The sequence below is a fragment of the Stenella coeruleoalba genome (genome assembly GCF_951394435.1).
Source record: "Stenella coeruleoalba genome assembly, chromosome: 3".
Taxonomy (NCBI): Eukaryota; Metazoa; Chordata; class Mammalia; order Artiodactyla; family Delphinidae; genus Stenella; species Stenella coeruleoalba.
In genome coordinates, this window is record NC_137148.1 from 153,702,378 (window position 1) to 153,726,465 (window position 24,088).

Sequence of the window (24,088 nt, forward strand, 5' to 3'; positions counted from 1 at the left end):
TTTTTTAAGGCATGTCGTTTCTCCTGCCAGAACAGGCCCGTGTCCTTGCAAATCAGTGGCTAGAGAAGAGTCACTTTGGATCTAACAGATTCTGGACTATTGGAACTATGCTCCTAGGTATTTTTGCTCGTATTTTCATTTGAGAGGAAACTTAAGCCTCAATTCTTTGCCTTTCTCTTTCCCACTGTCTGTCCTGGGCAAAGAACTCATTTCTGTGAGTATGGATTCTTGTCATCTTCAGAGTCTGCCCTGTTGCTTATCCAAAGGTATGTAGGTGGGTATGCGTGTGTGTGTGTGTATATAATTTTTTTGAATGCACATCTTAAGTGTAAACTAGAATGTCTTCGTCTAGTAAGTTTTCAAGAAGAGTTTATTCACCTTAGGTCAGAATCCACTAAAAATGAATACTTCGCAATTGTGAAGCTTACATATAAAAATTTTGCCATCGATTAATAGAGTCAAGGAAGATGCAGACTCTGATGCCAGATACACCTGGTCTCAAATCCTGACTGGGGCTGTGATTCTGGCCAACTAACCTCAACTCTAGGCTTCAGTTTCATCATCAGTAAAATAGGGCCAACTGTACCATTTCCATGAAGATTCTGTGAATTGCTGCTGCAGATAGCCTGGCACATAATTAGTGTTGGGTAAAAGCTCCTATTACTGTTTGCCAGTTTGTAGTTTGCCCACTGCTAGCAATTCACCCCATATGGATTAAGGAAGGAGAGGAAAAGGGGAGGGGTTGAGGCTTTGCTTATGGGCAAATAGTGCCTGACACTTTTTTCTTGACACACTTCCATCATTGCAGTTGGAACTCCACGTGTGCTTTTACCTTGATGGAGCCACAAGCCCCGAGCCACCAGAGTCCCTTCCTCTTGCCTCTTCTGCCACTTTGATGCACTGTCCTCCAGGGCAAACTCCCAAAGTACATGCCATCTGCTTGGACTACTTTATCCTGTTCTGGTTGCTACTGGCCATTCTCCAGATGTTGGCAACTGATAGTTTCCACCAGCAACCTCAATGACTCACATCTACATATTTGGATTCCCTAAAATTCCAGTTCTTCTGCTGATTTGCCTTGTGTGGCAGCTGAGTATGGTGGGATGTGGCTTTGGGGTCAAATCTGGATTTGAAACTGCTGCTTACGGATTGATCTAGGGCAAGTTTCCTCCTATATAAACCTCATGGCAGTACATTCCTTGCAAAAGTCCGGGTGCCATTTTTGGGGGGTTGGGTTTTTTTTAAATTCGTTTTGGCCGCACTGAGTGGCTTTCAGGATCTTAGTGCCCCAGCCCCCGGCAGTGAAAGTGCCAAGTCCTAACCAGTGGACCACCAGGGAATCCCCTCCAGGTGCCATTTAAATGAGCTGATACCTGTGAGTGCCTGGCATTGGGTAGATGGACACTTAGATGAGTGGTCACTTCCCTCCCTCCTTTGCCAGCAGTCCCCTGCTTTGAGTGTGGCCTTCACTCAGAACTACTTCACCCTCAGGACTTCAGAACCAGTCCCTCTCACCACAGCTGTTACCACCCAACTCCACTGTCCTTACTCTCCTCTCAAAGCCCTCCTGTCCCTTCACCCTCATTTCAGTCTCCCTTCTGATGTCATCTTGGCTTCACGCCTCTCTCCACTACAAGCCAGTACTGACTGTCACAATTCCCAAAGTAAACTCAACCGTTTGATTTCTTTCCTCTTGCTCCTTCAGCTGCAGAATCCTAGTATGTATCACAGTGAGTTGAAGAGCCCTGGGGGTTGGTGCCCACTCCTTTGATCCAGCTCTAGGAAACCCTATGCATTTCTACACCATAGGCACTGCTTCACTGTGTCCCCCTTTCTCAAATCCAAGCCCACCTGCATCCTCCTCACTCTAAACCCACTGCAACATCTTACTTCCTGAGAAAACTGAGGTCTTGTCACAGAACTTCCTCATCTTCCTTTTTCACCTCAAAATTGTTCTGTGATGTCACCTGCTTCCTGTTTCTCTTCTGTCTTGTGGGTGTATTTTCTTTTAAAAGAGATATAATTTACACCCAGTAAAATGTCCAACTGTTAAATCCACAGCTTGATAAAATTTTACCTAAGTATACACCAAAACTAAGATGCAGAACACCACATTACCCCAGAAAGTTCCCTTGTGCACCTTCCCAATCAATAGCCTCTCAGACATAACCATCTATTCTGACTTCTTTCACCATAGAAGTTTTGCCTGTTCTTAAACTTGGTATAAATGGACTCCCTATGTATGTGTGTGTGATTTTATAAGTTGTTTTCATGATGAAATTTTAGGAAGTTCAAAGAAACAAAAAAATGTATTATACCACACTGTCCAGAGATGTCTGCTGTTAATACTGTGGTGTATATCTTCCCAGACTTTTCATTGCATATAAAAACATTTTTAATACAGAAATGGGATAATATTGTAAATACTGTATTATCTCTATTTCACACATTCTTCTATATCGTTTTTAATGGCTATGCAGCATTTCACTGAATAGCTGTACCATAAATTGATCAAAAGCCTATTGTGACATTTAGGTTGTTAACCTTTTTGTTTGCTTTTATCTAATAGATTATCTAATAGATTGATAAACATCCCTGTAGCTAAATATGCACATCCATGTTTATTTTCTCAGGAAAAAAAATTTTTAGTAGTCAAAAGGACTACTAAAAGGAATGGAAATTTTTACTTTTTAAAATGTTTGTGTTATCTCCAAATTGTGGTGCAGAAAAGTTATTTATACTCCTATCAGCAGTGTGTGCTCAGTCTCCCATCTGTGTCATGATCGCCAGATCTTTACCAAAAACTATCCCCTTTCCAATTGCTTGGATCTCTTTATCTTCCACCAAAAACTGTTTGGCATCTCCTCCCTTACAAAATCTTAATGTTGCTTTACCCACAAGTCACCACCCTGTCTCCTTCCCTGCCAAGATAGGTTGCACAACCAGCCTCCACTTCTTTCTTAACCTCCTGTTAATTATACTTTCATCTCCACTGACTGTCTCTTATGGTCACCTGTGACCTCTTTTTTTTTTTAATAATGTATTTTTAAAATTTGTTTTATTTGTTTATTTTTGGCTGTGTTGGGTCCTTGGTGCTACGCGCGGGCTTTCTCTAGTTACGTGAGCGGGGGCTACTCTTTGTTGCGGTGCACGGGCTTCTCATTGCGGTGGCTTCTCTTGTGGAGCACAGGCTTCAGTAGTTGTGGCACGCGGGCTCTAGACACAAGCTCAGTAGATGTGGCGCACGGGCTTAGTTGCTCTGCGGCATGTGGGATCTTCCCGGACCAGGGCTCGAACCCGTGTCCCCTGCATTGGCAGGCAGATTCTTAACCACTGCACCACCAGGGAAGTCCCACCTGTGATCTCTTAATTACCATTTTCATTGGCCTCTTACAAGACCTTTCAGAATGTAGAAGTCACCCAGCTGATATTTGACACAGAGTAAGTGTCGCCTTGTTTCCATTCCCACAGGTTGGGGGTCAGAATATGTAAACGAGGTTAAAGAATTCACACTTTATCCTGCAGGCCATTGAGGGGCTTTAAACAAGGGATTGGGGTTTTAGAAAGCTGATTCTCTCACCATGGGGAGACTGGATGGGAGGGGGCAAGATGGCAGGCAAGACAAGTGACATGATGAGAGTCGTGGATCAGGAGCGGCCTGGGGACGGAAAGAGTCTAATGATGGGCTGAGCACTATTTAGGAGGGACAGTGGCCAAGGCTCGGAGGCTGATTAGATATGGAGGGTCAAGGAGAGGGAGAAATTAAGGATGGTTTCCGACAACTAAATTTAGAAACAAAAATAGTCTCTGGTGCCCTTGGCTGGTGCTATTTCAGTGGAGGAGTACAGTGTCAGAGGCACAAGTAATGCATGAGAGGTGACGTGGAAAGATCGAGTATAGGCAGCTCTCACAAAATTTGTCAGTGAAAGGTATGGGGGGAAATAGGAGCCAGGACTGAGGAAGAGTTATTGTTTTAAGGTAGGAGAGACTTCATTATGTTTAAATGCTAAAAGCAATGAGATTTTAGAGAAAGAGGTTGAAGATACACAGAGAAGGGATAATAGAGAAAGATGCCACTGGAGTGGTGGGAGGCATTGGCTTTAGGAGGAAGGATGGGAGCAGAAGTCAGTGCATTCTGACTTCTGGAATGTAGGTTTGAAGGCAGAAGTTGAGGGTGTCCCCAAGTGATTGTGTCTGTTCTATCTGTCAGGTTGGGGGGAAGTGATGGGCCAGAGGTCTAAGAAGACTGGGGAGATTTAAAATGGCTATTTAAGAGAACAGAACAGAGTGTAGGAAGACTCAGAAGTCTGTCTCAGCAAACTGAGGGCCCAGGCGAGACTGAGACCAGAATACACGGTGGGAATATGCACAAAAAGTTACTAGTCTACCTCCCTCACTGCTGCCGATTTCTTTCTGAAAACAGAGGTCACCTGGGAGCATTCAGAGCCTCTCAGTTCCCCAGCCTAGAAGTTGGGGCCTCAATTCTAGGGCCCTGATGGAACTTCATAACTTCATTTTTCTCTGTTCCTCCACATGGTCACACTAAGTAACACACACAGATCTCTTGATTGTTCCCTAGACACACCAGGCATCTTCCTGCCTAAAGCCAGGCCAAGAAAACTCATATTCAATAGAAATGGTTTAAAGGATGTGCTGTCAATTTTTCAAACTCCTCTGATTGCCAGGAAGGCAAGTGCCTAGACCACATGATTCTAGTCTTCCAGAATCAATCACATTGACAAGACTCTTTTTTAACTCTGGCTTCATTATCACCCAGGTACTGGCAGGAGAGTAGATGTAAATCATAACTGGCCTGGCATACCAGTTTTGACACACAGAGCTGCACACACCTGGATGTTCTCACACAGCTCTTGCCTTTTGGCACCTATCTCTAAAGAGGTCTTTAGTTAGCAAACAAACAGGAAACCCATTCTAGCTAATTTAAGGAAAAAACTGATGTGTTGAAAGACTATGGGGTAGGTCCCAGAATGGAAAGCCAGACCTCAGAAAGGGTGGGGTCCAGGTTTCAGAAAGGGTGGGTGGAGTGCAGTTGTGGGAAAGGGATTGTCGCAGGTAGAGGGCACATTTCAGATGTCAAGGACTCCCACCTTTGGAGCATAACTGGCAAGCAGATTGAGGTTTCTCTGTTTAGTTGCACCCCATACAACAGAGGCAGAGCCTTTTAAAATGGTGCAGAAAAGTGTAAAGAACACTTATTAACATTAACATTCCCACCACTCAAAATAATTAACATTGATATTTTGGCATATTTGCTTCAGCTTTTTTTTTTTTCCTGGATATGCTTTGGTTAAAACCACCTAAAATGTTTATGTATTTGCTAAAATAAATCCATTCATATTCAGCAGATGTGGCTAATTTCTGGCCTATCTGGGCCCTGGCGCCAGCCCCTCGGGTGACCTACCATGGCCTTGAGTACTGACCAGCTGGCCGTGAGCCTCTGCTGTTCGGAGGGCTTTCCCAGCCTGCACTTCATCTGTGGTCAGATTAACAGTGAAGCATGATGGGTGTGTCCCAGCTTGTCAGTGGAGGCCAGGGAGTGGACATCATCATACCAAAAATAATTAATAATGAGAGAGAGAACAGTTAATTTCACTACCCTGGGATAATGCAAAGAGAGGGCAGGGCCTGTGTAAGATCATCTGGGCCCTGGGGCTGGGGTCAACTTCCCACATATTTTTCCTCCCAGGAGCTCACTCATTTATTCATTTATTCAGTCATCTATTTAGAAACACTCACAGATGCCTACTGTGTCCTTGCCCTTTTGTTAGGGTCTGGGAATGTGGCGAATGTGATGGTCCTTTGTCTGGTGAAGCAGAGTCATGGGCAACAAGAAGGATTCATAACAGGTGAGCCATCTGCGTGGTGTGCAGTGGAAACCAGAGTAAAGTGTGGCCTCCTCTGGCTTGAGGGACGGGTCTGAGGAAGCTCGCTTGAGGAGGGGACATTCAAGCTGGGCTTTGGGAAGGGAGCATGCTTACCAGAAGGAGAGAATTCAAAGCATCTGAGGCAACTTAGTGTGATTCATGGGCCAAAGGGAGCAGGGGGCACATGGCATCTCCCTCTCTGAGCCTCAGTCCTCAGTTTCCCCAGTGGGAACTATGAGGAAGGTAGGAACAGCTTTACAGTCAAGAAAACAGAAGAAGGATCCCGTGAGAGAAAAACTTGGTGTGGTGTGTGCTCACGAAATGTGAGTGGTCTTCCAAGCAGAGAGAACAGCACGCAAAACAAGGGGGTGAAAACAGGGCACGATGGAAAAGAAAAATAAACAAAACTCCCTCTGTGGCTGCCAGCCCCCGAAGGACCCCTCCAAGGGACAGAGATCTTCCACTTCCTGTTGCATTCAGGAAGTTGTAGGGGGCAGTCGGGGAGGGCTCGCCTGGAGCCTGGAAGAGGGGGAAGAAGAGACCAAAGGGAGGCCTCCGTGCGGGCTTTTCAGAGGTAGATTCTCTGACTTGGAGAATTTAGAAGTGGAGACTACAAGGCTATCTTGATTCTCGCATTTTCTAACTGGGCCTAGAAACCAGGCCTCTATAGCCTCAGTGCCCCCAAATGGAAACCGAAGATAATAAAACTCGGCGTGTTGAGGGGCAAACACTATGGGACCTGGCCCCTGCCTCCTCTCCAACTTCACCCTGTGCTCCTGCCCAAACTCATTCTTGCCTCTGGGCCTTTGCACATTCTGTCCCCTCCCTCTAGAATGCTCTTCTCCTGACTAGCTCCTTCTCATCACTCAGGTCTCAGTAATCTCAATGTTGCCTCCTCTGAAAGACCACTGCTATGTCAGGGTGCCCCTCCCTGTATTCTCCTTCATGGACCTTGTTATATTTGAAACTATTGTTTTTTTGTATTTTGTCTGTATCTCCTTCTGGAATGCCAGTTTCTGGGAGGCAGGAACTTTGTTTCATTCACTGGAGTTTCCCCAAGGCCTAGAACAGTGCCTGGCTTTGGGCAGAAGCACTCAGCCAGGTTTGTTGAATGACAAACTAAGCACCCTACCAGGCCTTGAGGACCCAGTGGCAACTAAACGCCTTTATGGAATGTTTAGACTGTTACACCCTCTGTGCCCAGAGGAGAACTCTGAATGTTCTACCTGTCAGCATACAAGCTGAGTTCAAGGGACACTGAGCCCAAAAGTGAGAGAGCATCCAGTCCTGGAGCTCCACCCTCCTCCCTCCAAGGACAACTTGTAGTGTGTGACCCTTGGAAAGGTGTTGCCAATGACACCAACTGTTATTAAAATAAAGACACACTTTACTGGCAATTCATTCATTCAAAAAAATGGCCACCATGGGCCAGGCATTGTTGTAGTTGGTGGTAGGCAGAGCTTTGGACAGAAAGGAGGTAACCACAATAATCTCTTACCCCCCGCCACTGCCACACCTTACGTAGCAGAATCGCAGCCCAAAGATGATATGATTTTACTGATTCATAATGTTGAATCTTTACCCAATTTCCCTTTCTTTACTTTTTATTTTGAAATAAATATAGGTTTACAGGAAGTTCCAAAAACATTACAAAAAGGTCTTACGTACATTTAGTTTCCCTCAACAATAACATCCTGTGTAAAACCAGAAAATTGACGTTGCCACCATCCACAGATTTTGCCAGTTTTACATACCCCATTTGTGTGGGTGTGTGTAGTTCTGTCAATTTCATCACCCGTGTAAATTCATGTAACCTCACCATAATCAAGATATGGAACTGTTCCATCACCACAAAGATCTTGCTCCTGCTACCCCTCAGTAGTCACACACATCCCACCTTAGTCCCCCATCCTTAACCAACCCCTGGCAATCACTAATCTATTCTCCATCTCTCTAATGGTGTCATTTCAACAGTATCGTAAAAATGGAATTATATGTCACCTTTGTGATTGGCTTTTTTCACTCAGCATAATTCCCTTGAGATCCTCCAAGTTGTCACGAGTGTCAATAGTTCATTCCTGGTGACCTCCCTGGTGGTCCAGTGGTTAAGAATCCGCCTTCCAATGCAGGGGATGCGGGTTTGATCCCTGGTCAGGGAACTAAGATCCCACATGCTGCGGGGCAACTGAGCTGGCGCGCCCAGAACTAGAGAGAAGCCCGTGTGCTGCAAAAAAAGATCCCACATGCCCCAACTAAGACCCAACCACCCAAAAATAAATACATACATACATACATACATATTTTTTTTTAAAAAATCATTCATTCCTTTTCACTGCTAAGTGGTATTCCACCATCTGGATGGACTACAGTTTATCCATTTACTCATTGAAGGACAATTTGGGTTGTCCCAGTTTGGGGATATTAAGAATAAAAATGGCTATTGAACTTTTGTGTGTATATTTTTTGTGTAGACACGTTTTCATTTTTCTGGGATAAAACGCCCAGGAGTGCAGTTGGTGGGTCATATAGTAAGTGCATGTTCAGTTTTATAAGAAAATGCTGGGCCATTACCATGGTGAAGCTGGGCAAAGCGGCAGAGCAGGGGCTGCAGCAGCTCTTCAAGAGCGGCCAAGTTGCCACTTGCTGGGGGTTTTTATGCCTATCTTGGTTTACCCAGGATTTAAGAGGGGTGCAGATGCTGGGAATGGCTGAGCCAACCTATTTTGAGCTTACTTTGGGGATCAATGACTATTTGGTCATCTGGATTTGGAAGCAATCAATGGACAGGAACAACATGGAAGGTGTGCGCTCTGGCTGGGATGAGCTGGAACAGTGCTCACCAACCAATGGCACACGGCTCTTACTTCACAGATGCATCTCTACTGACTTATTTATGATACACTGCATCAAAATTAATATTTTAAACACAGTTTTAAAATATAAAAAAGAAACTGCCAAACTATATTCCAGAGTAGCTGTGCTATTTAACGTTCCCACCAAAAATGTATGAGAAATCAAATTTCTCTGTATCCTTGTCAGAATTTGACATTGTCACTATTATTTTAGTTGTCTTAATAGGTGTAATAATCTTATTGTGGTTTAACTTGTGTATCCCTAATGGCTAATGGTGTTGAACGCAATAAATATCCTCTTTGCTAAAATGTATGTTGATGTCTTTTGCCCATGTTTTTTAATTGGATTGATTTTCACTGAGTTTTGTGAGTTGTTTATATATCTGACATGAGTCCTTTGTCAGATATGTGACTTGCAAATTAGGTTTTAATTTTTGATGAAGTTCAAGTTTCAGTTTTTTTCTTTTATGGACTTTTTCTTTTTTTAAACATCTTTATTGGAGTATAATTGCTTTACAATGGTGTGTTAGTTTCTGCTTTATAACGAAGTGAATCAGCTATACATATACATATATCCCCATTACCTCCTCCCTCTCGCGTCTCCCTCCCACCCGCCCTATCCCACCCCTCTAGGTGGTCACAAAGCACCGAGCTGATCTCCCTGTGCTATGCAGCTGCTTCCCACTAGCTATTTTACATTTGGTAGTATATATAAGTCCATGCCACTCTCTCACTTTGTCCCAGCTTACCCTTCCCCCTCCCCGTGTCCTCAAGTCCATTCTCTACGTCTGCGTCTTTATTCCTGTCCTGCCCCTAGGTTCTTCAGAACCATTTTGTTGGGTTTTTTTTAGATTCCATATCTATGTGTTAGCATATGGTATTTGATTTTATCTTTCTGACTTAACTTCACTCTGTATGACAGACTATAGGTCCATTCACCTCACTACCAATAACTCAATTTCGTTTCTTTTTATGGCTGAGTAATATTCTATTGTATATATGTGCCACATCTTCTTTATCCATTCATCTGTCGATGGACACTTAGGTTCCTTCCATGTCCTGGCTATTGTAAATAGAGCTGCAATGAACATTGTGGTACATGACTCTGTTTTGAATTATGGTTTACTCAGGGTATATGCCCAGTGGTGGGATTGCTGGGTTGTATGGTAGTTCTATTTTTAGTTTTTTAAGGAACCTCCATACTGTTCTCCATAGTGGCTGTATCAATTTACATTCCCACCAACAGTGCAAGAGGGTTCCCTTTTCTCCACACCCGCTCCAGCATTTATTGTTTGTAGATTTTTTGATGACGGCCATTCTGACTGGTGTGAGGTAAATACCTCATTGTAGTTTTGATTTGCATTTCTCTAATGATCAGTGATGTTGAGCATTATGGAGTTTTTGGTATCATACTTAAGAATTCTTCACCTAGCCCTAGATCCCAGTGAAGATTTTCATTTGTTTTCTTCTAAACGTCTTCTAGTTTCATGTTTCACCTTTAAATTTATGATTTTTTTCTTTTTGCTTATGGCTTTCCAATTACTCCAGTATTATTTGCTGAAAAAAACTATTCTTCATTGAATGTTCCAAAATCAGTTGGTTGTACTTGTGTGGGTCTATTTCTGGGTTCTTTATTCTGTTCCGTTGATCTATTTGTCTATCCCTCTCCTGATAAACTGTCTTAATGCATCTCTTCAGTGAAATATTGCAATCAGGCAGTGATTCTTCTCACTTTATTCTTGTTTCTAAAAATTGTCTTAGCTACTCTGGTTTCTTTTGCCTTTTCATGTAAATTTTAAAATAAGCATGGCAATATGTCAAAAAAACCCCACAAAACTTTGCTGGATTTTAATAGGAATTGCATTAAACCTAGAGATTACTTTGGGAAGAAATGACAATTTACTATGCTGAGTCTTCCAATCCAAGAACATGACATGTTTCTCTGTGTAGGTCTTTGCCTTGTTTCATCAGTGTTTTGTAGTTTTCAACATACAAGTCTTATGTTTTGTTAGATTTACATGTTTCTTTTGTCTTTCAAGTGATTGTAAATAGTATCAGCAGGTTTTTAATTTCCATTTCCATGTGTTCATTGCTAGTATGTAGAAATAATACAATTAATTTTTGTATATTGATCTTATATCCTATGACCTGACGAACTCATTTAGTTCTAGTTATTTGTAGATTCCTTAGAATTTTCTACATAGATCTTCATCATATCATCTACAATAGAGTTAGTTTGATTTCTTCCATTTTAATCTGCATTCCTAATTTCATTTCCTTTTTCTTGCCTTGTTGTGCTGGCTAGGACTTCCAGTATGATGTTGAATAGAACTGGTGAAAGCAGATATCCTTGCCTGTCCTGATCTCAGGGCTGGTAAGCACCTAGTCTTTCACATCATTAAGGATGATGTTAGCTGTAGGTTTTTGTATAGATGATCTTGTCAAGTTTTATCATGAATGAATGTTGAATTTTGGCCAAAAAATTTTTTTTGCATCCATTGATACGATCTGTGATTTTCCTTTCCTACAGGCTTTTTGAAATACTGAAAAAAAGCTTAGCGACTTCCCCATCTGACAATTCGCTCAGACTGGGAACTCAGCTCCTACCGCTCATCTAGTGCACCATGCCTCAGTGTGTTCCAGAGAATGCAACTTGGCCTGGCATGTGGCCAAAGAAGCCCAATGTAGGAAATGCTGCCCAGAGTATGTATCCACTGCTAGAGATTTACAACACACATCAGCATAGCCAAGGCTCAGAAAAGCCCTGCGATATAGGCTGTTACTCTCAACATGGAATTTCCCAAACTTATCTTACCAGAGTCCTTTTTTGCACAAACTCCAGTATGTTCCACGAGACTTTATCTGAAACACACTTAGGGAGCCGCTCAACTGAGTCTGACCCTTAATTTGCCGATGATCCAAAGGTTGAAAGAGAAGTCCCCTGACCAAGGTCACAGATAGTGGCATCACAGGCACAACAGGTCTCCTGCCCCTGACCATGCTGCTTTGACATACTACCAAGTCAGCGGGCAGCCCTGCCATACCACACGCCACCATGGAGAAGAGGAACGTACCCACATCACCAGTCTGGCCCCTTTAGTGGCTCTCGGGCCCTTCGTCCCCACTGAGCTTGAGGATCAGGGGCTCAAATCCTTATAGGTTCAGTGGGGTCCATGGGTGGGTGGGTATGTAATGCAGGCTGGGCCAGTCATGCTGTTCTAGCTCCCTAACGGTAGCACACGTTTCAGGGATGGGCGTGCAACCTGTTGGTCCAACAAGACTCCAGACCAGGAATTATTAGAATTACTGGGGGGGAAAAACAGTTTTTGCATGGAGATGATGCTAAATTAGAAGAAACTGAGCTAGAGGTACCAGGAAGCACCAGGCAGAACAAAGTTGTAAGATGAAGAGAAACCTGGTTCCTTAGGACATGCCTGAGCCCCATCTGGTCAAGGCTGAAGCAGAACCTCCCTCCAGAACTTAAATGACAGACTAGTTAAGTGCCGTTTCCCTCAAACCAGTTAGATGGAATCCTGTCGGTTGCCAACAGAATCCTAATTTGCCTGTGAAGCAGTGTGGCCCGGAGCAAGCTGTCACTGAACTGGCCCCGTAGATCCCTTTCCATCAGGAGGTATCATTTCCCCCAAGATTCCACAGCGAAGAACAATCTTTTCTGCCCCCCTCCTCCCTGTCCCCTACCCACCCTCAGACCGACATCCCCACGCGCGCTTCCCATCAAAAGGACGAGAACACAGGCGGCCAAAGGCAGCTTGGGCAGTACTCGATATACATCATACATTTATTATTAGTGAATATCCCTCTGAAATCAGCAACAATATTAAAAAAAATAATGATTGCACTACTTGGTCAAGCAGAACTAGCAAGTTTCATTTTAAAAAAAGTACAAATCTGTTAAAAATTTCAATCAGTATACACATATATAATACAACATACTAGTTATGTTAAATGCTACAAACCAATGTGAATCCAATGGAATGGAGAAAACCACACATTTAAGCTTTAAGAACCATTTTTTTCTCTATATATTAGCATTTTCTCAAATACATACATGGGAAAAATGAGGTAACTGTAAAATGTGCAAGGAACAGGGCCCCCCAAATTACATATATTTATATATATATATGTAATTTTATATATATATATATATATATATATATATATATATATATATATATATATATATATATATATATAAAAGACCTTTCTAACACAGAATACAGGCACTGGGCCCAGCCAGGGCTGGGGGACAGCACCCACTGTCATGCCTAGGCCAGAAGTTGGTAAATAAAAGAGTAAACAATGACAAGCCCCCACCACAGGAAATCATTGGTAACATGGCATCTATAGCAAGGTCGGCAAATCACAAACATCCTAAATAATTGTTTTATAAATCTTTTTTTTTAAACTTTTTTTTTTTTTTAAATGTTGTGTTTCCCCCCCAATAGCTGCTCGTTGGAATCACTGCTGCAGTCAACACACCATCCGTGAGCCTGTTTCCACCTGCCCCAGGAACCGTTAAGGGTTTCGAAAACCTTTTTTTTGGGGGGTGGGGAAGGGAGGGGGTCGGAGAGGGTAGTTCTCTGTGTAAAACAGGTGGGGTATCAACACTGCTATAAATATAGAAATGTCACCTGGAGTTATATACAGTAAGACTCTGGGTTCTCCATGGGGTGGGGGCCAGGCTGATGGGGCCCCACGGCAGGCTGGGGGGAGGCGGTGGGCCAGGGCCGCTGCGGGAGAACGAGGGTGGTTGGAGCATCCCTGAGGCAGCAGGCGCCAGGGGCTGCCTGCTAGGATGTGCCGGCCCCACACGCGGTTCGTTCGGCGCAGCAACCCCAGCGGGGGGTGAGGAAGAAACGGAATGGGACCCGGGTGGGTGAGGGTAGGGAGCTCGGCCAGACCCTCCGGGGGCTCCTCCAGGTCTTGGAGGGCAGGGCTCAGGCTGGGAGGGGGCCCCTGGAGGCGGGGTCCACACCCTCCTTGGACCCTGTCCCCCTGGGACTTCCCTGGAGGAGACACGCCCAGGCAGGTGGGAGACAGGCCCTGGCTAGAGAGGGAGAAATGCCCTGAAAAGCGTACGGTCCCGGTAGGCTCTGGGGACGTGTGCAGTACAGTGCATGGCAGTTATCAGCTGAGCACAGACCCCCCCCACCCCCCCAACCCCACCCATGACCGCCAGCCGCCTGGCCCCGCCCCAGCCGCGCACATGCATGCAGACCAGGCGGCACCACCAGACCATTCCCTGCCCCTGGGCACTTGGTCCTGGTTGGTCCCTATACACCCCCCCGCCCATTAAACCAAAAGAAAAGAAATTGTTTAAAAAATCCACACCCTCAAATCCTACACGCGATTTTGGGCCAAATGAATAAACAAAAACTGCTGCTCCTCACGTTCATGCAAAACGACAGAGAGGGGAGATGGGGCATGGGTCTGGGCCCTGTCACCGCCAGGCAGGGGCAGCCACCAGCAACACAGGAAATCACTCTCCCTGGCCTGGTCCAGGCCCCCTCAGGATACATGCCGTCCCGGGTCAGGGCCTGCCTCCCACCTGCTCGGGAGGTTGGCTCTGATGCCCTCCAGCCTGGGCTTGGGGCAGGAATGTTGTACCCGAGGTGAGGGTCCTCTAGGGAGCCAGCCCCACCCCACAGCAACCTGGGTGGGGCTGGCTGCCTGAGTCTGTCTGGGGTCAAGGCAGGAGAACCCACTGGCCTCCTGCCACTGTCTGTCCACGCCTGTCAGTGCCACCTGAGCAGAGAGCACACCACTTCAGTGCAAGAGACCAGGCGACCGAGGACAGCACCCCCTTTGCCCATCCCGGGGCCAAGGATCTCCACCAGCCACACGAGGGTAATGAACCCCTGGCTCCCAGGGCCGGCAAGAAAAGGAGACAGACCCGAGGGCAAACAGGAGAGACTGAGTTAGGGACTCTCAGGCCGCTCCCTGGCGGGCGTCTTTTAGACTGGTGGGCAAACGGGGAGGGAGTCTTTGGAGCTTGGCAAATGCAAGGGCTTATTGCAGGGGCTTCTCTCGGGCTGACCCTGGCACCAGCTCTGGAGATGCAGGCAGGAACGGCAGGGCAGGCCTGGGCCACGCCCTCCTCGGCCTTCCGGGGCTCCCGGAGTTTCCAGAGCTTTGGGCAGGGTTCTCCTGGGTGGCTGTGGACTTCACTCAGCCTCCCTGGGCACCTCGGAAGCGTCAGCCCGACAAATGGGACACGTCCGGTTGGCCTGGGGGGAGCAGCCGCACATCAGGTTCCACTCTCACCGGACCCCCAACCCATCCGGGGCTGTTCTGCTGCCCGGTGGGGACCTGGCTCCCTGAGTGGAGCCGGAACTTCTGGATGCTGAAGAGGACACGAAGGGAAGCCCTCCAGGCCACCCTCCTCCCTCACTACACCAGGAACACCTGGGAGCGGGCGTGGCTACGTTACCTTCAACCACTTGTCGACACACTTGGTGTGGAACTCGTGGTTGCAGGGGAGGACCCGGAGCAGCTGCCGTGCCTCGAAGTCGCTGAAGCAGACGACACACCTGGGAGGAGGGCACAGAGCGTCACCCGCACACTGAAGGCGAGGGCAGGTTCGCGGCAGAGCACGAAGCGCTACCTTGGGAAGACCGCAACGCATCTGTGCTCACAGAGAGACAGGAGGGGGCGCAGGGCACTCACAGCGTCTGCTCTGACTGGTGGCTGTCAGGATGAAAGCGGTACGATGGAAGCTGCTCGATGTCCGCTTTGGTGAGGCCGCGAGGCTTGGCGTCTCCCAGCCGCTCTGCCAGGTTCAGGAGGGCCTGGACGTGTGCAGGAGGGGAGGGTCAGTGGCAGCCAGGGCTGGAAGTCCCCCATGCCCCCACCTCCCAGGACAGGGCTCCACGGGACCTCATAGTTCTCCATCTCCACGTCATCCACATCAAGATCCAGGCTGATGGTGGGCCCCATTGCTGTTGGTGACATTGGCAGCATCGAGCTAGGGGGAGATAGGTACGCGGGCCCGGGGTCAAGGTCAGTAGGCGTAAGGGGCGCAGAGCTGCTCCCGACTCCCGCCATGAAACAAAGCCCAGAACTCTGCACTGTTCACACCAGGGACCCCAGTGTCTGTCCCAAGATGTCGCAGTAGGGCAGGGAGCCCAGCTGGTGAGCGTGAGTGTGCATGTATGGTTTGGCGGGGATGCTAGGTGGCTCGAGAGGCCCCGGGACCCCACGGGGCTGTGTTTGGCTCTAACCACTAGAGGCCCCAGAAGAACAGGGCACCACAGCTCTGGGGCACATGTACAGGTACTTACAGGAAGTAGGGCAGGAAGCTGGGGTAATACGGTGGTGGTGGAGGCGGCGGGGGTGGTGGCGGGAGCGGCTGTTGTAGGCGGTATCTCTGGGTGCTCAGTCTCCGGGGCATCATGTGGGAATATGGCTGCAAGAGGGGGGCCAGGTGCACGTCAGCCATGGGCCTGTCTCCCGGTCACCCTAGATCCTGGGTGGGGAGTGGCACTTACCACACCAAAGGACAGCTCCTGGTGCAGGGTATCGTGGGGCAGGTAGTGCAGGGGCACGGATGGGGACAGAGTTGGGCCCGGGGCAGAGGTGGAGTAGGTGAAGCTCCCCAGGGGGTGCTGATCCCCCCGCAGGTCCACATCACTGTCGAGCCGCTGCAGGGGCTGGAAGAAGCAGGGGTGAGTCAGCAGAGTCAGTGACAAGGAAAGCCCCCACCTCCCTGCCCCACTTGCCATCCCCTCTAGCATCAGACCCATCGCTCAGACTCACCATACGTGGATGCTGGGTCTGCAGCGACACAAACTGCCCAAGAGGCGCCATATGAGCGGGCTGGGGGTGTGGGGCTGGCGGTGGAGGGTGCAGGATATAGTGGTCACTGGAGATAAGGTGGGGGTAGGCCTGATAGGGCACAGGGAGCTGCTGCATGGTACATGCCTGGATCAGCTGCTGAGAAAGGGGGCAGAGGCTGGAGAATGTTCTTCTGGGCTCTGGGCGGGGTCTGCTTGTGGCTGGGCCAGGGGCCATTCCACCCAGCGAGCGGTCCCAATCAAAGGCCTCTGGACCACCCATGCCTGGCCTAGGCCTCCCAGGCAGGACGTCTTGCTCTTAAGACCCACAGTTACCACTCCAAACCATAAAGCAGGCACTGGGAGCAGGGAGGTCCCTGAACTCTGAAGTGCCCTCCCACTGGACGTGAACGCACATATGCCGTTCTGGACAGGGCTGTGGCCTGGAGCCGAGCAGACACTGACAGCCTGGATGGGCGCTGTAAGCTCAGCTCAGTTCCGACACTGGCCTGTGCCTGGGGCCTTCAGCTGGGGGCAGGGCAGGAGGCCCAGGCGCTCACTCACCGGGGGCGGGAGGCAGCAGAGGGGATAGTGCTGCCCGCTGAACATCACGGAGCATGCTGGGAGCTGCTGGGTGCTGCAGCCAGGGATGTGTTGGCCTGTAGGCAAGGGGAAGCCTTGGGTCGTCACTGTGGTGACTGTGTAGGACAGAGGGACAGGTCCCTGGTGCACCTGCAGGAGGAGAGACCCAGGAACTGTAGGGAGGCCACTCTGCTGCCCCCAGGTGAGAAGCAAAGTCCTGCCGGGCCAGCTCTGGTGAAGGTGAAGTCAGGGCTTGCTCCCTCTGCTCCTCAGACCGGCTCGCCAGGGGCCAGGGGCAGCGGGGCGTGGGCATGGGGGTTCCGCTTACCTGCTCGTGGAGATCAACCATGAACGGGCTCTGCTGGGAGGCTGGGTGCAGCATTCGGGGGCTCCCGCCGGCAGGAGCCGAGGCTCGGCGCTCCTCTACGGGGAGGTATGCTGGTCGGGTCGGCGGCTGCTGGGAGGGTAAGCGCTCATCCTGGGTAGGTGGGCTGGCCAGGGGGCCCTCACGGCCAGGGCTGCACCACAGAGAGGAAGCCCCAGTAGCACTGACGGGGGCCGCTCATTCACAGAGCATGGAGAGAAGCCAAGGTCACTACCCACTGGGGAAGGAAGACAGCTCAGGGCCCTGTGCCCTACCACCCCTGGCCCCTGTGCCCCAGCCCAGGCTGAAAGCTCCAGTACCAGGGGCTCCGGGCTCCACAGGACTGGGAGGTTCCCTCCTACCTTCCCCAGAGCTGGCCTGGGCTGCTGCTGGGTCCTGCAGAGAATCGCCGCTGACCCACAGGGGCAGAGGGCGGCCACCTAGTCACTGCCAGAGCCCATGGCTGCATCAGGGGAGGCAGAGGGGTGGAGGGGCTGGGCCAGGGCTCACAACCCTAGGAAGCAAACCGACAAAGGAACTAAGGTACAGAGAAGTCCAGTCCCTTGCTCCATTAGGGGTCGGGGAGACAGAATCAAACCTCTGCAGCCTGGTTCCAGAGGCCACTGATGCCCACCACACCCTGGGCTCCCCAGGCAGCGCTGCGCTCTGGCACTAGGGTTCAGGCTTGGCCTGCAGGGAGTCCAGGCCTTAGTTTCCTGCGCTGTGAAATGAGATCAGGGTCCGCCTCAGGGTAAGTTCAGAGGGCTGGCCGGCATGCTTCCAGGCCAGGGGGCTCTGGTAAGGCCCCCTCAGGGTGGGGTCTCCAGGAAAACCTGTCCTGGCGTGGGGATCTACAACTCTGACCTCTAGGTAACTGGGGCTCCTGAGGGGACTCCAGCTTCCTCCCTTCTGTCTGGTTGGCTCAAGATGGATTGCAAACAGGCCTGGGGCCTAGTTCTTCCACTAGTAACAGGTGAGAGGTTCTGACTTGGTTCTTGCCCTCGGGGTTCCCAGTCCAAGCCAAGTCAGTACAGTCATTCCTCAGTATCCACGAAGGATTGGTTCTAGGACCCCCACGATACCAAAATCCGAGGATGCTTAAGTCCCTTATATAAAATGGTATAATATTTGCATATAATCTACACACATCCTCCCATGGACTTTAAATCATTTCTACATTACTTATGATACCTAATACAATGTAAATGCTATGTAAATATGATGTAAATGCTATGTAAGTGACAAATTCAAGTTTTGTTTTTTGCAACTTTATGGAATTTTTTTCCCTAAGTATTTTAAATTTGCAATTGGTTACATCCATGGATGTGGAACCCATAGATAGAGAGGGCTGACTGTATACTTCCTTTTCATAATCTGTTCCCACAGTGCCTACCCAAATGGGACTTCACCTACTCTTCAAGTAAGGTACTGTTAGCCTCATTTTGCAGAAGAGAAAACTGAGGCTCAGAGACGAAAGGACTTGCCCAAGGCCTCACAATAAGTGTCAAAGCTGGGAGGTGGGCTGACTACCAGCCTCTTGCTGCACACTGATGCTGATGGGAAGGGGTCCAGCCCAAGGGTTCTGGCAGGACGTGATGAAGGAAGTCAACCTCTGGTGAACTGGTGGGTCTGGCGTGCAGCCAGGCCCTTTGTGTGTGGGGGGAGTGCATGCAAACCAGACCCAACACAGCCCCCAAGTCGGAGGTGGGGCTTGCTGAGAAAAGAGGAAGCAAGAACCTAAACCTAAGGGAGGAAGTTGAGTGAGAATGGGGCGGGGCAGGAGCTAGGGTCCAGGTGGGGAAAGTTGGGGGGACCACTCATTAACTCCAGAGCTTGGAATGAGGCCCTGCCAGGGAGAACTCTGGAAACTGTCAGACCCTGCAATGCTGAAGGGCGCATCCAACAGGACCAGCCTTTGGCTGTTCCTGCCACAGGGAACCCTGCCTCCATCTAACAAAACTCCTATGCTTCCTTCATACCCAGCTTTAAGTGTCACCTCCCTGCTAACACAGCTAGGGAACCGGTGTACTGTCCCCTCAACACCTTGTTCCTTTCCTCTGTGCTGGGCTTTACGTGCATGGGCCCTGACTTTCAAAATGAGCCTGAAAGGGAGGCTCTTCACCTGATAAGACAGCACAGGGCCAAGGCCACAGCCACAGTAGAGCTGAAATTCACATTTCTCCTACCCAACCTGGGCTCCAGCACTTGGCAGAGGGGTGGGCAGGGCCCAGTGACCAGCTTGTGTCCAGCACAGGGCAGGCCCGATGTGGTAAATGCTCACTGGAGAGCCAATTACATAGGTCTAAGGCCATGTCTGGCAGCAGTGAAGTTAGTGCCAATGATTAAAAACTGGGACATAAAAAAATCTGTCCTTTCAGTGTGTTGTGTGTGTGGCGGGGGGAAGGAAGCAGAAAATCTGGTCCCACTGGGCCCTCATTTCTGCTTGACCCACCTCACTCTGGGCATGAGTTTTCTCTCCAGGCCACCCCAGGCCCATTCCTTGCCTGCCCACCACAGGTGACTGGGGTCGTGAGCCCCCAGCGTGGGCCAAGTGCATATCCTTACACTCATGTGTACACACACAGCCTCCTTGATTCCTGCTGATAATCCAGCCGAGCAAACAAAGGCCAAGAGAGACTCAGAGGAAACCCCTAAATAACTTTAACAACAGACTCCTGACCCACCCCAGATTTTTGGATCAGAATCTTTGGAGGGTTGGGGAACAAGGGCACCTAGATTTCTACTAAATTCCCCAGCAGTTTCTACAGCAGAGGCAGGTGCTTGAGAACCTCTGTTCTAACTGACCTCTGAGATCCTGGGAGCCCACAGTCCTGCCTATGAGGAGTATACAATACTTCCCATGTGCCATCCTGATAAGTCCTCATAGCAACCTTCAGAAGTAGGCATGCTGAGGCTCAGAGAAGTGAGGTCCAAGGCCAGTCAGTTGGAGCTGTGAGTGCACTGGGACATGGCAGTGGCCTCAACTGCTCCTCTTGTGCCAGGCTGTCTTGAAGTCCGGGCAGTGTCAAGGCTCAGGGGTGCAGAATCACAGAGGCCTAGGCCCATGGGAATCTGCTCTGGCCAGCCTCTTCAAGGACACCCACACCTCAGGAAAGGAAGTGGCAAGGAGCCGAGAAACCCAACCACCAGACAGAAGGCCTCTAGCTGTGACTGACGGTGACAAAGATGACAGTGTTGACCCTTGCATTCTTACACACAATACCCTGACTTCTGGCCAGAGTCTTGGCTGAGGATTGGGCACATCGCCTCCCCTCTCTGAGCCTCAGTTTATTCATCTGTAAAATGGGAATAGCCCAATAATCACCTCCCAAGACTGCTTAAAGGCTGCTGCAGTGATTTGTAAAGTTTAGGTGTGACCGATCACTATTAGAAAATACAACAGGCTGACCTTCACTCCCACCCCCCAAGCAGCTTAAAGATGCTATTTTAAGCTCTGCAGGAGGCAGCTGGGAAACATGCCTCCCTCAGGGAATATCCTCTCCCAGCTGGCAAGGGAGGGGACCCTGGTTCTTGACTGGAGACAGAGATGTCCCATGGGAAACTCACCCACTTCACAGTTGAGGAAACTGAGACCAGGAGAAAGAATGTAACTTGCTGCAGACCACAAAGCCAAAGAAGGACAGAATTAGTCCTGGCTGGCCCGCTAGGCCCAGATTTCCTCAACCCCTGACTCTCATTACCATCAGTAACCTCAAGAATTACCTAATGCCAATTCTCTACTGCAGGCCCTAAAGGAGATCAGGGGAGCTTTCTCTTTCAGGCATCCTGACTAGACCTATTGTGGAAAGAAGCAAGGAAGGCCCAGAGCTGGAGCAGCAACTTGCTCAAGGTCAAACAACAAGGCCACCACCTAACTGCTCTGCCTTTCACCACACCTCCTCTGTGCTGGGCTCTCAGTGAGGTCTCCGTAAAAGGGTCTTGAGGGTCCCTAAATCCAATCTCGCCCAGAAGCAGGGACTGCACCTTGCATCCACCCCCTCGCCCAGGAGGCAGCCAACTCCCTAGTTCCTATCCCCATCCTGGTCTAGGGAGATCCTGACATATCATTTGGGCCTGGGGGCTGTTTGCAGGTACAGGGACTGTTTTGCAGATAAGCTAAGTCAGGCCCTGAGAACAGGAGCAGACTCAGGCAGGCTGAGGAGCCCCCCTCCCACCCCTCAAAAAAGAGGCGGGTTGGGCCCAGCACTGACTGGTGGGCAAGCAGAGCTCCCTAACTGTGGTGCCTGGAGGCAGCTGAGAGCAGGACCACCAGGCTGCGAGTTAAGAGTTGTTGGCCAGCCCAGACTCCCTGGGTGACCTTGGTCAAGGAAATCTTCCCTTCTGTGCGCCTCAGTTGCCACAACTGTAAAATGGGAGTGGAAATCTCTCCTTCCCAGAGCTCCCAAATAAAGCCACAAGAGGCAAGACGCAAAAAACCAGGTGGTCACATTACTGGGGGAGGAAACCAGTGTCCCTGAGGAGCAAGCCCCTCCTCAATGTGGGCCAGGAGCAGGTTGCGGGATTCGGGGAGCTTCCTCAGCCATCCCTCCCTGGGACTGGGGACGTGGGTGGGGAGGACGTGGTACAGATACTCGCCCAGAGAGGGGCTTCCCTCATCCCCCTCTCACTCCTTTGTGCCGGGCTCGGGGGGACATCGGGGGCTGGAGGCCATACGGCGGCGTCGGGGCCAGAGCGCTGTGACTTTAAGAGCCGAGGATCCCGGACCATGTGCTCGGCGTGAGACAAAAGCAACAACAAAGGAAGTGGCGGCGGCAGGGGGAGGGGGCGGCTCCTTCCTCTCCAACCGCAGCGCTCTGCCTCTGGAGAAGGGAGACTCGGCCTGGCCTTGGGGGGCGCTGGGGGTGGGGAGGGGTCCCGGATTCTAGAGGCCTCGCCATCTCCCCTCCGGACTGCCCGTAATTAACTCCTGCAGAGCCAGCTAGATCACAGCCCTCAGTCCCAGGGGAAGGGGGGGGCAGGAATTCCAGGGATGCGGAAATCGGGAGCTGGGGGCTCTGGCCCCGACTCACCTTCGGCCGCCTGGCCACACGTTGACTCCTTTGTTCCCGATCTAGGACGGCCAAGCTGGGCAAGAGGCGGGGGTGGGGGGGTGGGAGTGTGCTGCCTGGACCCTTTAAGAGCCCCCGCCCTGAGGAACAATGTGCTCCCTTCCCCACCCCCCCGGTCCGGGGGCAGTCCGGCTCCTTCCGGGGCCCTCTTTCTTTGTTGTCCGTCCGCCGGGCGTCTGCCTCGCGAGGCCCACGCGCGGTCAGTCTCTCGGCCCAGGCCCTCTGGGAGCGGGAGGCGGCGCAGGACGCGGCCGGGTTTGCGCAGCTGCCGGCGACTGGCCCTTTAAGAACTGTCCGCGGCGGCAGCGGAATGTAACAAACCCCACATTTGATTCACAACATTCGAAGCGGCGGGGTCGCGCGCCGGGCGGGAGGGGGGCTCGCGGGGGCGCGCCGGGAGGTTCCGGCAAACTGTAGCCGACTGCTCCCCGCGAGGGCCCCGCCCCTTGCTAAGAGTTCCGCCCCTCGGGGGCGCCAAGAGCCAATCATTCGCCGAGACTCGGCACGTGATTAGTGGGCCGCCATCTTGGAAGGCAGTTTTTTTTTTTTAAAACCTCCTCTCGCCCCCACCTCCTCACTTAAAGTGCCCGCAGCCATCACAGGAAAGGGGCGGGGCCACATGGTCTGACCTAAAGAGGGGAGACCGCGCGGTAAGCAAGACAAATTGGCTGTAACTCTAACTTGCTATGCAAACTCACAAATCACTCATGCTTCTGAGGCTCAGTTTCCCCGCCACATAAGTGGGTCCCGCTGGGAGAGCCGCAGCCCGGACTTACTGTGTCATGGTCCCCTCCTTGGGACGGCGCCTGGGACGCAAGTGCAATGGACCTGACCTTCGACAGGGCAGCAGCGGCTCTTAAGCCAGTCCGAGTGGTTAGGAAGGCTCTAACAGCCCTGGGCCGGCAACCTCCCCGGAGATGACGTCAGCCCCGAAAGCTACTGCGCCGCGATGACATCATGGCCTGGCCTCCTCGCATCTCCTTGTTTATACTGCGCGGTGGCTTTAAAAAGTTGGGAGGGGCTGGATTGCCCAACGAACCAATAATGGGCAACCCATGCAAATAAGCTAACGCTTGTCGGGAAGGATTGGCCCGGCTCGCGTTGACATCACAGAGACATTTAAACACCCCGCCCCCAGCGTGGCCCGGGAAAAGGGCGGGGAACAGTTTGAAGCTGGAGCAGCAGTCGTCCCGCGCTCTAATTGCTCTAGGCGAGGCCTCGGAGAGCTCCCTGCTTAGGGGGATTGGGGAACTAAACCCAATGAAGTCTTTAGTTTTCTACTGTACTCCTCCTAGCAATTATGAGACGCATTACTACAACCTGCCCATTTTACAGATGGGTAGAGAGACTCAAGAGGGGTGTCATTCACCCCAGGTTACAAAGCGAGGAAGAGTGGCCGAGCAGATACTTGAACCCAAGCCAAAGCCCAGCGTCGTTCCCCTTTGCCTCGACGCCTCCCCAGGCAGACGTTATACAAAGTGGGGTATTATCTCTACATCGATAGAAAAAAAAAAAAAGCTGGGAGCTGGGAACAGGTCAAATA

The 24,088-nt window shown here is 50.2% G+C and overlaps 1 protein-coding gene across 1 annotated transcript; it reads right to left on the minus strand.

The window, feature by feature from the left end:
* Positions 1-13,958: 13,958 nt before the first annotated feature.
* Positions 13,959-23,408, minus strand: RNF44 (ring finger protein 44). The gene is made up of 12 exons (XM_079917217.1): positions 23,322-23,408; positions 22,507-22,561; positions 17,839-17,990; positions 17,441-17,630; positions 17,095-17,262; positions 16,514-16,690; positions 16,246-16,407; positions 16,039-16,163; positions 15,635-15,722; positions 15,425-15,546; positions 15,189-15,288; positions 13,959-14,985 (listed from the first exon to the last, which is right to left on the minus strand). Exons 1-12 carry the CDS (start codon positions 23,327-23,329, stop codon positions 14,923-14,925), a joined length of 1,410 nt encoding a protein of 469 aa, XP_079773343.1. The 5' UTR covers positions 23,330-23,408; the 3' UTR covers positions 13,959-14,922.
* Positions 23,409-24,088: the final 680 nt, after the last annotated feature.

Excerpts from the sequence above, each read along its gene's own strand:
- RNF44 (XM_079917217.1), bottom strand. Across the intron at positions 16,408-16,513 it reads AGACCCAGCATCCACGTATG|CCCCTGCAGCGGCTCGACAG; the intron begins GTGAGTCTGAGC and ends TGCTTCTTCCAG. Across the intron at positions 15,723-16,038 it reads AGCTTCCTGCCCTACTTCCT|CTCGATGCTGCCAATGTCAC; the intron begins GTAAGTACCTGT and ends ATCTCCCCCTAG.